Genomic DNA, 14,413 nt, shown 5'->3' with positions numbered 1-14,413 from the left:
TAAGCTCCTCTGGGAATGAGTCAATCCAAGTAATATAATTTTTAAAAAGTAAATACTTCCCTCAATTAAATAACTATTTGACAAGAATATTTTTTTTTTTCAGTGTATATACACATATAAATAATTCACATAATAATATTCGTATACAGATTCCATATTAATTAAATTTTTCATTATATCCTTCTGTAATTTCAAATCTATCCTAGAAAATAGCAAAACGTTCAACTGCTTTTCCTAACAGAGGATTATGAATAATTGTATTCAGTGAACAACAACTATGAAGAGTTCCAATATTATTATAGAATGATCATCTTACCCTAGATTTATAAACAATTGTGATCTTAAGTATATTATTATCACAATTATTGCAATTCACAAAGAATTTCAAAAGCAATTATTGTCTGTCATAATTCAGTGATTCGTTGATTTCGATTATTCAAAAATTGATCGCCACTTCAACAAAATGTAACGCAGTAAAAGTAAAATAATAATAATATTAGTAATAGTAATTTTTTTAACAATAATAATGGCATATCTATGGCGTTTTCCGTTTCTCATAAATCTTTCTCTCTATTTTTTGGGCGCGACTGTTTTCTAAAATGCGCACGCGTTATTACCTACCACGCTACAGGAATAGGTTTTTTTTCTCAAATTTTTTGTTACATATAAGTATATATATGCACTTGGCAGTCCTGGCGAGAATCATTGAGTGGCGGGTGAGAGTTTTTTATCGACAATAATTCATATTCGCATGTGTTGAATGCTCGTATTTACGTTGAGTAAAGGAATTTACAATTTCTCAAAACAATTTTATGACGAGAAAGACATTTACGTAGAATTTTTGGAATTTTGTATCCAGGGTGAATATTTTATTGTTATAAAGAGAAAAATTACAAAAAACAAAAATAATTACATTTAGTAAACATTACGGAATTTATTTAGTTTCATGGATCACGGAAGAGTAATTTATCGCTGAAATAGAGTAAGTTAAATTGCTTAAAATTCTTAAATTAAAAAAATCATTGATAATTCAGATAATAATTACGTTTAAGTTTTTTAGCAAAAATGACGCGATAGTTTCGGAAAATTTCCTACAGCTGCATTTCGTTTCAGAATTACAGAAAATGTACGGAGGGAAAAAAATATTCCTGTCAAATATTTATTTATTTGAGAAAAGTATTTATTTCTCAAAAATTATATTTCTTGGGTTGAGTCATTCCCGGAGGACTTTAATTAGCGTTCAATAATGATAATCTTATTGCTCTTGAGCATGACCATGTTGCACAGAAATTTAAAGAAAATCCGTTAATGGTTTTTAATTTATCTAAATTTCTGATTTTCTGGAGGGAAGAATTTCAAGGATTTTTTAAGGCTCATAATTATTGAAGTCGTTCATTCAAGATTATTGCTAACACGATGATGCTCTGGAACAATCTAATTAACATAATTCAAACCTAATGAGTATTGCTATTGTAAGGACTTCACTGGAGACTTATAATATTGAAAATTAAATACTTTTCTCAAATAAATACTATTTTTTACCACGAGGAAGTTCGTAATTGTAATTTTTTGACTTCGAAAAGGGGGAAAGTCTTCCCTAAATCAAAACCAAAAAAATATTAATTGGTAGTCGAGCACTTTGACACGCAGCATGTTTTTTACTCATGTGTGAATAGAAATATGGACTCTAGCCACTTCATGCACATCTTTGTTTGGTTTCAAAGTATTTTACCGAATCCATTTTATCAGTTTAGGATCTTCATCTATATTTGAAAATGATATAAATAAATCCGAGAAAACTATAATGCGTTTTGGAAACGGAAATTGGTGAGTGACAAGGGGGTCAAATTTTTAATTACCAAACCAGCGGAAGTACGAATCATTTCCTCAAACTTCCGTTCACAATCTCAATGCCGAAACCCGACGTCGAAGTCTCAACATTTGATATATAAATTTTTTTAGTAAACATAAATACCCCATACGTTAATGGAATAACACTAGCTATAAACTATATATCGATATTCATTATTAGAATTAATCGTTACAATCGTTACAATGAATTAACTCTAAATATAAATTTTTCTTTTGCAAGTTGTTAGGGCCAGCGAGATTAAAGCACTAGCAACAAGTCTAGATGTATATATGTACATGAGTGTATACACATATATATGTATACATAACATGCCGCAGCTGCCAGTTAAATCCGGTTCACATGACGTCTCGGGTCACTTCCTCCTCTTGTCATACTCTTCGCGCCATTCCTCTTTTCTTCCTTTTGTCACGTTCATTACCTTTTTTTCCTCTTCAGTATATATTTTTTACTGTCCCGGCTGAATTAAGTTTGAACTCAGTCTCATCTTATGTAAAAGAGAAAATAAAATCAATCAAATCTGGTCATTTCAATGCTCCATGGACCTCGGGTCCTGGGATATTTCCCACCAGATGAAGTACATATATTTTGGAAATCTGTCAAAAAAAGAATCCACCTGCTGAGTAATTTGATTAATTAATCTAATTTTAAAGTCTAAATCTGGAATAAATTTCTGTATGCTCGAAAAACAAATGAATTTTTGTCAAAAGTACAGTAAGAAAAAATTTTGTGTAAGAATTTTGTGTAAAAAAAATTAGAAATAAATAAAATTCAACTATTTTGTTCATCATGGAGAACTTTTATTTGACGTTTTTTTATGTTGTTTATTTTGTTTATTTTTTTTAATTCAGGGCAACTCACTACACAAAACGTTTTGTTGGTGAATTTTTTAAAAAAATTTATTCTGATTTTTGTGAGCAAAAAAAAAAGTTTTTATTCAATTCAATTAAATAAAATTGATTTCCCATTCGACTTTTTTGAATGTTTGCAACACATGCAAATCCACTGGTATTACTTCAATCTCGCACGAACATTTGGGCCTCCCATTCAGGTGGGTCAGTGCTGCCAACGCCAGGAATTGATCTTGACAATTTGACAACGTGAAATCGTGAGAATGTGAATATGGAACCGTTGCTATGCCCATATTTCCTTACCCATCGACCCAAAAAATATGAAAGATGTGCCATTGAAAAGCACATAGACGATTTATATAGTGTAACTAAGAACAATATTCTAATTCATCGTCTCCCCCTCGAGATAATTATTAAAAATCATTTAGACCTAGTGGAGCGGATAGTGGTGTTGTCTACGGGTACCCGGTAGCACTCACTCTGAGTCGGTCATGAGGAATCGACCGGGGATCTCTACATAACTATCCACTACTATTGTTAATCAACACTATAAACTTTTTGTTTGTCACTATTCTCTTACTATAACTTTTTATGTCGTACATTGTTGCATAAACCCGTCGGTTTGGATAATCTTAAATAAAAAAACATATCTGGTCATTTACAAGAAAGAGGTGGAGAAAAATAAAGCATTAACCGGACACATAGTTAAAATGAAAAACACTGCTTTCATTCATCACTCTACTCGACCTGACCCATATTCGCAGAATCGACTAGTCTGACCTGGTATTCGATACAATTTTTTATTTCTTTCCCACGCATTCCCTAAACATAACACAGGACTCCTCTTTTTATTTTTCAACTCACCGACAAAGACCAATAGCCATTTTTTACCAAAAATTTTCCATAATTTTTTTCTCGTTTTTCCTTTTTTCAAAATAAAGCTCGCAAACGGTTGACTAACTTTCCAACTCCAAAAATAGTGTTAGATTGTAGAGTATTGGAGGGGAAACTGAAGAAGTAGCGCGACGACAAACCAACACTTTCTTTATTTTTTTATGTCCTCCCCCTTTGTCCTCTCCCTCGTATCTTTGTATGCACCCGAACAGCGAGCAGCGTATCCCTTGACAGGGCTTTCATGCCCTGACGTTTGTCGGCAGTTTATCTGTGCTCTTTAGACTTTGTATTATATTTTATATTCAAAACCATAAGCTGGAGCTGCCACTTTACATATTGTCCCATTAATTTTGGACCAAAATTTTTCAAGAATTTTAAATACTTCTTAATGAATTAATGAACATCTCGAAATGATTTCATTCTCACGAATGAGCGATTGAGGGAACGACTCAAAATATTCGAATCGGAATTTCATTTATTTAATTCAGTAGCGAAGTGGTAAAACAATATAAGTGAACTTCTGTCTGATTCAAGTTTTTGAGTAATATCTCCGAATCTAAGAGAGATAGCGTAATTTTCGTTATATCATTTGTTGGAGCTCTTAATTATCTCCACAAAAAAGGTTCTATTAACAATTTTGATATCTTGCCCAGGTCCCGAGATATTCACCAAAACCTGTCAATAGTCAAAACTTTGTCATGTTTTGCCATTTCACGCAATTAATTGCCCTTGTTCTATCAAATAATTAATTAAATGACGACAATTGAAGATTTTTCGAGAAAAGGATAAAAGACAGTATAGCAGGAATGAGTGAGAACGTCATTAACTCATTTATTTTTGTATAAATCACGTTTTTTTCCACAGACATTTGCAAAAATACAATGCAACAAATTATTATACATTAATTATAAAGTAATTATATAGCGATAAAATGTATTGTTCTAATAAATAAATACATAGTAGCAAATGAAATGAAATTGGAATGTTTATAATATACTACAATTTATGATGCTCGCAGACGTAGAGCAACAGAATGATTTTGGATAATTTTTGTTTAATAAATTAGTGAGAATGATTCAATTTATTCTGGAAGTATTAGTTATTCATCATTTTATTTTTCTATGGTCTGGTTTTTACGTCACTTTGGCCCAGCCATAAGAGTAAAGAATTATGAAAAATAAAAAAAAATCCTTACGTGAGGGCGGTTTAATCATCCAAGATGGATGAGCCATCACTGTGGCGGCCGCAAAAATATCGGCCTGGTTGTGCACGAGAACGACACTTGGCACCCGTCTTTGTCAAAGCACAGCACAGCGTCCGTGAGGAAGCCGCAGAATTAGGCGTAACACTTAAATAGAAAACATAAATAATTTCCATTAGTACGTTGTCTTTTTTAACACCATTCGAACGAATAATCCGAAAATATTTGTCCTTCATCGTAGTATTAAATACCTTCTGGATGGACTAGCACTGTAATTACGCGGTGATTTGTAGAGCATACGGTATCTCAATTGATTCGCATCCTGTAACTCATCCGTGTGACCGGTATCATTGGCATATGAATGCGAATAATCATTCATATCGTCAGATAAAATACTCGAATGTTGTCCCCTGTTGTAGCCCATTGCTAGATCCTCTCGGGGAAGTTGAGCGGGCAGGTATGAGCATGAAAGTTCTTCAACTGGCGATGTATTGGTACAACACCAGGAGGATGCAGACTGAAGGATAAGGCCGATTTTTTCTGTTAAAAAAGAAAATCAGAGAGTGAAGAAAAAAGAAGTAAAATATGGAGCATTTTATGTGAATTCAGGCAGCTGATTTTTTTTGTATTCCAAAAGTCGTCATTGATATGTTCAGTATCAAGTCTTATAGTCATAAAGAATTTTCGTTAATTTTAAGAAATTTTTGGAAATAGGTCAATTAAAAAAAATTATCTGGCGAACGAGCGGAATTCAAACGAAGTTATTGATTTGTAATAAGAAAATGTTATAAAAAATATCAATGCGTTTCGAAATTTGATTTAGATAACACTGACTACGAATGATTTTTTTTCGAATTTTACTCATCCAATTAGTTGGAAAATTTGATGACTGAAAATATTAAAAAACGTTGGATCCCATCAGTAAAATACGGACCTGAGCGTAAAGTTATTTTATGTTATTTCCGAACGAACAAACTGCTGTACCCTCGGAGGTTTTAATTAACAAATTTTTCAAATTTTCAAATTAATTTTTTGCCTCGGGGTCCTGTGGAAATTTATGAATGGGTTCATTTTCTGATCATGAATCAGACTACAGATTTTCCACGCAATTGAAAAATGGAATATTGTAATTTGATTACCGTTTTAACAATAAATATTCCATAAATGAAATGGTTTGTACCTCACTGAACGATTTGATTAATTTAATTTTTCAGTTACTATTGTATTTTGTTTTTCTATAATCATAAGATTACCTTTCAAATGCACGAACGACTGTATAAGAATATCATAGACTCCATTGATATTTTTCATCAATCGAACTGTATAATTTATCTTTGAAATTACTCCAGGCACAGGTGTTGATGTACGTTGTGGGTTGTAGCTGGTGGTTGACGAGTGCTTTTTCGAGTTAATATCGGCAGTGGCCTGTATGCCTTTAGTATCACTCACAAATAGCTGCTGAATTCCAAGCATAACATAGTGCACTAAAAATATAGAAATTTTCAAACGCTTTTTCTTATTACTGTTTTTACCAAATATTCATTTACTTCAGAGAAGTATTTTTTTTCAATTTTATATTTCTCCAGTGAAGTCATTACAATAGCAATCCTCATTACGTCTGAATTATATTAATTAATCTGATCTAGAATAGTTTAAATGCTCATAATTATTAAAGTAGTTATGAGCATTGAAAGTTTCGGAAAATCCGAAATTTCCAAAAATGAAAAGTCATTAACGGATTCTATTTGAAGTTCGATGGAACACAATCATACTCAAGAGCAATAATGTTGTCGTAATTGAAAGCTAATTAAACACCTCTGGGATGACTCAATCCGAGAAATATAATTTTTGAAAAATAAATACTTTTTTTAAGTAAATGAATATTTGAAAGAAATATTTTTTTCTCAATTTTCTCGTTTTTATAATAAGATGCAAATGGCCGAAAGGTTGATTGCACTTCTGGACTAATGAGGACCGTCTAGAGGCAATAAAAGTCAAAAGTCAACATAAATTGCAAATGATGAATGTGGAGAAAAATATGAGATTGCAAAAACTTACTCGCTGTAATGAAGAAAATTAAAATAGTAATCGATGTGAAGTCAAGACAAGCGTTCATTCCGTGTTTTAAATAAGTAATTAAATTCAGTGGAATGAATCCCATGATTGTAGCCCTAGTCAAAAATGGAGCATTGAGAAAGGCAGCGACTATCATTGCTCCTACCAAATAAATCACGTGCAATGAGATACGGTACATCCTTTGCAAGTGTTCACCTGTGAAATACGATTTTTTGATTTAAGTAATTTCCGGTACGAAATATAAAATGTATTGAATGAATAAAATTTACCTGTATTGCCAATATGTTCAGTAATCCATCCCAATTTCCCATCAATTTCTTGGCGCATTGATTCTGTTATATTCGATATGAAATGGATAGTATTGTTTATTTTCTCCAATTTTTCAAACGTCTGTTCGTACTGTGCTACAGCATCAGCATTTTTTTCTACTATTCGTTTCGTACTCTCTTCAATTTTTTTCCAAATTAATTCCGACTTTTCCTGAATATCCATCAAGTCCTTCAGGATTTCCTGATGATTCTTTTGACGGTCTGACGCTTGAGCCTCAAGATCTTCATTGGTTTTTTCTAAAAAAAAAAATTTTATTGTACATTTTGCAATTTGATAAAAATGAGACTTCATTTGGAGATAAAAATAGATAAGTGAGTTATCGGTCTAGTTAAGTTTTTTGGTAGTTTTCAAACATTTTTCTTCAGTTATCGTAGACCAACTAATTTTCAGAAACTGTTGAAAAAAATAATAAGTAAAACGAATTTGCGTTGACGCATATAAAGAGAACTCCATAAAAACTGCAAAAAAAAAGATTTAATTCCCGTTATTTTTGGCCGAAGAATTCAATAAAAACTGTTGACATTTTTTTATTTATACATTGACTGACAAATGTAGTAAAGTTGACAGATCAATCTGTCAGTGTACATACACACACACTCCCTCGTACAGGAACGTCTTAAAAATTGTATTTTGTAACTTTTGGGATCACATTAAGTTGATATAACGAAGAAAATTCAAAACTTCATTTTAGGTGATTATAATGCTTCCATTCGGAAGCAAAAATAAAAAAACCATCTTACCCAGACGCTTTCGAATGTCTTCCGTCATGGAGGCCAGGAGAGTGTGTCCACTACGAATCAAATACTTTTCGTTTGTCAATTGTCGAAGGTTATTTACCACTAATCTGTGAGATTGTGACTGGGAATCCTCCAGGTGCTTTTGCTGTTCCATAAGGACCTCATTGCCCTTTGACAATGATGACAATGCATCAATAGTACGCATTTCCAGTCGCTCGTGACTTTCCTGAAGGAAAATAAAAAAAAATGGTTTAAGGATGAAAATAACAAAAAAATGAAATATGAGACACTTACCTGTAAGGAGCCCAGTGCTTCAATTTGCGAACGAGCACTATGCATAAGTTTATTAACTGTCAATTCCGTGAGTGCTCTGAACTGAATATTCCGAACTGCATAGCAAACAGCTCGTGCTCTGTTGCTCATCAAGTGATAAGCATTCCACATATCTGCATCCATCTCAGTTGTACATTGTTTAAGAGACTGAAAGAAGCAAAAATAACAAAAATAATTAGTTAATCTAAACTGAAAACTTTAGAAATTACGAGAAAACTGAATTAAAGCATCTGAATTTGAGAAATTTTCAATAAAAAAAATACTAAAAATCTACTTTAACATTCAGACGCTTGATTGCAGAAGCTTATTAAAGTGATGGACAATGAGTGAACTGAAAAAAACTGAAGGGTGAACTGGTAATAATTCTCAGAGGAGGTCGACTTTCAGTCACCCAGTGGGGGACAAATATGTGCAAGTTCAGACAGGCACGAAACACCCCTCCATGCAAAAACTTCAAACTTCGCTTGAATGACATTGCCAACGGTTAAAATTTTAAATCATACCATTTGTTCAGTGCAGGGAAATATTTTCCTCCCCTCTACAGCCGACTGACAATTCAACAAGTTGACACCAAGTTTTGCGAGCTCTTCTTCACTCAGCTGACTGCAAGAACTTTGTATTTTCATGATGATTTTGTGCTGACAAAGTTGGAGAGGTGATGACACCTGAATGTCGGTAAATTTTGCTGCTTCCTGAAGAAACTTCTCATCATCTGTCATTGATTCATATGGAATGGCTATCAGTGGCACGCCATTGGTGACTAGAACGTCAGGTTCCTCAGGGGATTTACCCCACATCCAATTTAGAATTGACGAAGCCTCGACGCAAGTCAACGCCAAAATAATGAATAATGGAATCTCCATTTTTTTAGTTATTGTCAATCGAATATTCCTTTCCTTGTAACTGCGCAGAAATTATTGAAAAACAAATAAAAATAAAAACATCATATACACTGAGAATAAAAATTATTTTTGTCAAATATTCATTGACTTGAGATAAGTATTTATTTGTTAAAATTATATTTCTTGGATTGTCATTCCCAGAGAAGCTTAATTAACTTTCAAAGATGACAATCTTATGGTTCTTAAGTATGACTATGTTGCACAGAAGTTTAAATGAAATTCCTTAATGATTTTTAATGGTTCTAAACTGTTAATTGTCTGGAGGAACAAATTTCGAGGAATTTTTTAATGCTCATAATTATTGAAGCAGTTCACTCAAGTTATTACTAACATCATCATGTTCTAGACCAATCTAATTAACATAATCAACACCTAATGAATATTGCTATTGTAATGATTTTACTGGAGAACTCTAATATTGAAAAAATAAATACTTCTCTGAAGCAAATGAATATTTGCCAAAAACAATTTTTTTCTCAGTGTGGTCAGCATTTTTTCTTTTAAATCTTCCATCAGATCAGCCAATACTCGATAATTATACTAATAAGACATTAATTATTCACTAGGATACATGACAGATGACCAACCTTTTCAATAGCAAATATCAAAATTCCCCCTAATGTCATTATTTTCGAGGTTCACATATACATTTTTCAGATGTCTTTCAGTTTTTCTTGACTCCAACACACTTTTCAATTTTCTTATTATTCTTTTTAAACAAAATTCATTAACTTTCGTTCTGCGAAACAAGTCAGAACATGTTCAAACTTGCTGACAAACGTATATTCTCCATCTCTCTTACACTTCACAAGGTTCATCCAGTAAAAAAACGGTTATTCGCGCGGTAGCTTCACTGCATGTGCTGCCACTTATTCAAACTCACTCCACTCAATATTTATACGATTAATAAACACTCAATCATATTGATCATTAATGTTTTATTGTGGACATATTTATATATGTACATTTTTTTTTCTCCACCTTTAACTTCAAATTATAAAACAAATCAGGAATGAGAATAAAAACGGTGAGGAAATTGCGAACTAATTAGGGCAGTACAGCTGCCAAACAGGATAGAGTAAATAGTGGCTCAGATCCCGGCGATCAGACGACTCCACGCCAATGTTAGTGGTGACCCCGGCCGTGAGCTGCGCCAGCGTCGATTCAGGCGGCTGGATGAGGCGCCCTGATTATGAAAAAATTATACTGTCCTTAATTAATCTAAAAGAATGAAACCAACGATGTTCGAAGGAGAATTAAATTCTCCTCGATCGAGCCAAGTTTCATCCCTTAATTTCAGTAAATAAAAATTACAAACACCGAATTCTTCAGGGTTGAGTTTTGGCGTCGAAGTGCTCACGCAAAAGGTGATAACTGAGATTAATTAATTAATAACACAATAGCAACATAAAAAAAGTAAAAAAAAAAACATAAATTCATTATTCTTTTCTTTATAAAGAAAATAAATATAATGAGAATGAGGAGATTGTACCCTGAGACTTACCCTCACTCCACTCAATCCCCCCTACAATTCTTGTCTCCCATCTCTGAGACCCAGAGGGTACAGTCTCCTCAGCTCCGTACATCAAGATTTATTTTTTTTCAGGCACAACTGCACTGATTCCGTACATCCCAGCAAGCAATCGACCATGTGATATCGGCATGGGTCGTTTTGGTGCTAAATAGGGGCCTTTTTCGTCCACGTAAACATAAGGCAGTCTCAACACCCAATAAGCACTTTGTGATAATCTGATGGGTTCTTCTTCACACCCAGGAATGAAAATTGGTGTTGGTGGAGGACCAGGTTGAACTCTTGGATTCAATGTCACATGAACAGGTGCCTTTGGTGTGACAACGTGAATTCTCATTAGTTGGGCAATCAAAGGAGATATTGCTCTATCAAAAAGAAAAAAAAATGAATGTCATCGTTTTTGTTTTCACATACATTTTGCTGATAGGTTTAAAAGATGAAATAATTACCTGCACGAGCAGGGAAAATAAAGTGGCATATCGGCTGTACTGGATGTTACTTTGTTTCCACTGTCCTTGACAATTCCACTTCCCGTTGCTTTCAAAATTTTATCAGGTGCTGCAGCCATGAATCGATGACCCCTTGGACACTCGTACTCAACTCCAACAAAAATTTTAACAACAAATTCCTTTCCACCTTTAAATTTTCTACACTTCAAAGCATTTGAATTTTGAAAACTCTTTCCACGAGAGCCAAGTCCATGAGTCGATTGATCACCAACAATTGGCCAAAATGTTCCTCGATCTTTTTGCTGTTCAAGCCGTACAGTCACGTCCCAGGGTAAAAGAAAAGCAGAATTTGGTAAAATACCAGTTTGATGTTGTAATCCTAAATTATGAGAATAAAGACTGCTTGGACCCAGACAAACTAATGACCAACTGGAGAACTGTGGCAAAAGTCCAGATGGTGATCCAGTGTGCAACATGCCTGGTAAATACTCGGTTGTTGATGGCTGTCGTACCAATGATTTTTCTACAATAAATAATTAATAATGTTAAAAGGCAATAACCATTATACTAAGATTAAAAATCATTTAATATGTTGTTTACCCTTCAAGTTGTCAGAATTATCGTCAGAGACCTGTATAACAACTTTCTGATGATCATCTCCACTGGGCTCGTTAGCCGATTGAGATTGTCCACCACTTCCATAACCTTTAACATTATGACTATGATTATTGGGAGAGAAAATGAGAAAATATCTGATTTTTTTTTAATTAAAAAATTATGAGATTAGCTTAGTGGGGAACCACAGACAGCCATTTTCAAAAAAATTTATATTTTTTACATTTCAGACCCCTTTACGTTGTTTTCATGAAAAATGAGACCTTTGCTTTTGGGTCGGGATTGGACAATTACAAGGGTTCCATTTGGAAGCAACAAATAATAAATAATCGACAAACAAAAGGTTATTAATTATCAATTACCATGTAGAGTTCCATCAGCTAAGCTGCACGCCTGTGTTTGTCCCTGTGGAGTTGACAAATCGACTCGACCAAAGGAATCTTTTCTCTTTGTTCCGGGAAAAAGTTGGGCTGCCCTAAAAAATTGATGAATAAAAAATCAATTGATGCCAAGATATCTCAATTAATTTTTTTTCGTAGTCACATACCTGTAATTATGGGTGCTGGGTTGGAAAACAGGAAATTGAACAGTTTCCAACTGAGAGCAGCCACATTGCTTCGCCATAACTTGAAACCAGTCATAATTAGCATTTTTAACATTGAAAGGATCATCTCTAGGCCCTTGCCAACGTCCACAATTGCATGAACAATTATATCTAACACCAGAGCAGTGTTCCATAGGAGGTAGATCATTATCTTCTTTCCTTTCATCAGTATGTTCTCCACCACCAGCTCCTTCACTGCCTCCACTGTGCAGAGGATTTGTACAAGGATTTCCAGTTAGAGACAATACCTCACACATTTGTCGTCCAGTTTTCCAGTGATTATCACACTCACTTTGTAATTTTTCTGCAAATTCATCGAACAAAGGTCCACGTGCATGTGCCTTGAATACCGACATCGCATGACGGAGTTTATTTTCATGATAATTCCGTTCATAATGCTGAGGTAAATTGTCTTGATACGTCTGAAGGGCTCGTGGCAAGGCCTTATTGCATATAATTTTACTGAATTTAACATCAATATCTAACAATCCATGAAGATTTGTCAACTCTTTATCTCGTGAATTGATAAAAAAATCATAAATAGCATTGACGGTTTGACTGAATGCAGCAACCGTGGGAATTTCGAAGTGAGCTGGGGTCGAATGACGACCTACATTATCATCAAAACCTTTGGCAAATGCTAGTTTGATGTGCTGCTGGAGAAAAGCAGTGAAAGACCTTTCACTCTTCGAATAAACATTATCAGTAAAATTTTTGTTATTTACTGGATTGACTTTACAGCTATTCATTAATTTTTCAAACATATAGCCAAGCATATCACTTGACTCAGTTGATCCAGTATTAACATAAACGAATTCTTGATTTGCTGGAATGGCAAATAATGAATTGGCACTGACATTGGTGACGATGCGATGCTTTCGTAACAAGTGATAAATTTGATCTTCCAGAGAGTGTTCCAATTTCTTGATGTTTTTTATTGTTCCAGGACAGGTCTCGAAGTAGAATAAAATCCTGGGGGAGCAGGGACGACTATTGGTGTACCAACTCTTCGGTAGTCCTGTGATTGATGTCAATAAAGTGGAAATTTGCCCCAATGTTTTTTGCCTGATTACGTCCAAAGCTCTGAATAAGTGAACGTAGCTGTAGTCAAATGTGTGCGTTGGATGACTGAGGATAATGATGTGAGAGATGTGAAATAATACAAGTAAAGCCCTGGCATATCGTTCACGCATATGGGCCCAGGCACTGAGAAAGTCATTGCACTTGAATTTCTTCATGAAATTATCGTATTCATTGACCAATGTGTCGGTGTCAAAGAGCCCTCGTAAATGAAGATAAATTGTTTTCTCTTGATGACTGTAATATCCCTCAATTTCACTGATAGAATCAGGATCAACTGAGGGATGATTAATCAAATCAACGAGCAGATGTGGCCCAACCATCTCCGTCTTGCTGCCTTTTGCGCGGTATTGGGATTTTCCAATTACCGAGACGATTACCACTTTTTTTTCTGTGTGTGTGAAACTTTCGGGGCTGCATGGTAATGAGAATTTCTTCACTTGCATAAGACTAATTTGTGAGGATTACTACAACTTTTTTTCCCTTTTTACGAGTTTTATGAACTAGATAAACAAAGAAAATGCACACAAAATAGGTTATGTTGTTCGAGACTAGGGGATTTCATTGTCTTCAAGTTCCAAATAAGTTTTGCTTGTAATTTATGATTTAGCACGTTGCACAATCTACCGCCTGAAGTTTGGCGGAGGTGACATTATTATGCCTGAGATGATAGAGCAATGACTGAAGTAGAGGCTTAGTTCTGGGGGTTTGAGTGACCCCAGCGGCATCGTGGTGCACACCCCAGAAGAGGTAGGTCGCCACACACAAGGCTGGGATGTCTATTCGTCAGCCAACTCAACCATTCCTCAGTAGCAGTCCCATCCACTGTCAGAGGGACTAATTAAAAATGGAGGTTTAGTCCTCTGCGTCACCGAAATGCTTTTGTTCCATTGAAGTAGACAAGATTAGGATGAGCAGAAAAGAGGATATGAGGATGCTT

At 34.4% G+C, this 14,413-nt stretch overlaps 2 protein-coding genes across 3 annotated transcripts; both read right to left on the bottom strand.

Moving 5' to 3' along the window:
• Positions 1-4,422: 4,422 nt before the first annotated feature.
• LOC135166010 (protein brambleberry-like) lies at positions 4,423-9,973 on the bottom strand. Of its 2 annotated transcripts, XM_064127914.1 has the most exons (10): positions 9,782-9,973; positions 8,796-9,195; positions 8,254-8,439; positions 7,963-8,185; positions 7,162-7,458; positions 6,875-7,087; positions 6,070-6,300; positions 5,068-5,356; positions 4,811-4,963; positions 4,423-4,701 (listed from the first exon to the last, which is right to left on the bottom strand). In XM_064127914.1, the coding sequence occupies exons 2-9, from the start codon at positions 9,153-9,155 to the stop codon at positions 4,822-4,824; spliced, it is 1,941 nt and encodes a 646-aa protein (XP_063983984.1). In that variant the 5' UTR covers positions 9,156-9,195; positions 9,782-9,973; the 3' UTR covers positions 4,423-4,701; positions 4,811-4,821. The 2 variants fall into 2 exon arrangements, with proteins under 2 accessions (XP_063983984.1, XP_063983985.1); XM_064127915.1 differs by lacking the exons at positions 8,796-9,195; positions 9,782-9,973 and adding an exon at positions 8,567-8,681 and having other exon boundaries at positions 4,423-4,963.
• Positions 9,974-10,112: 139 nt separating this feature from the next.
• On the bottom strand, positions 10,113-14,068 carry LOC135166008 (nonsense-mediated mRNA decay factor SMG8). Its single transcript, XM_064127910.1, has 6 exons — positions 12,337-14,068; positions 12,152-12,264; positions 11,775-11,879; positions 11,175-11,697; positions 10,699-11,090; positions 10,113-10,380 (listed from the first exon to the last, which is right to left on the bottom strand). Exons 1-5 carry the CDS (start codon positions 13,917-13,919, stop codon positions 10,787-10,789), a joined length of 2,628 nt encoding a protein of 875 aa, XP_063983980.1. The 5' UTR covers positions 13,920-14,068; the 3' UTR covers positions 10,113-10,380; positions 10,699-10,786.
• Between the last annotated feature and the right edge of the window lie 345 nt (positions 14,069-14,413).

This window comes from Diachasmimorpha longicaudata, chromosome 9, assembly GCF_034640455.1.
Source record: "Diachasmimorpha longicaudata isolate KC_UGA_2023 chromosome 9, iyDiaLong2, whole genome shotgun sequence".
In the NCBI taxonomy this organism is placed as follows: domain Eukaryota; kingdom Metazoa; phylum Arthropoda; class Insecta; order Hymenoptera; family Braconidae; genus Diachasmimorpha; species Diachasmimorpha longicaudata.
Note: the sequence above shows the minus strand (reverse complement) of the source record. Positions and strands in the feature narration are given on the sequence as shown.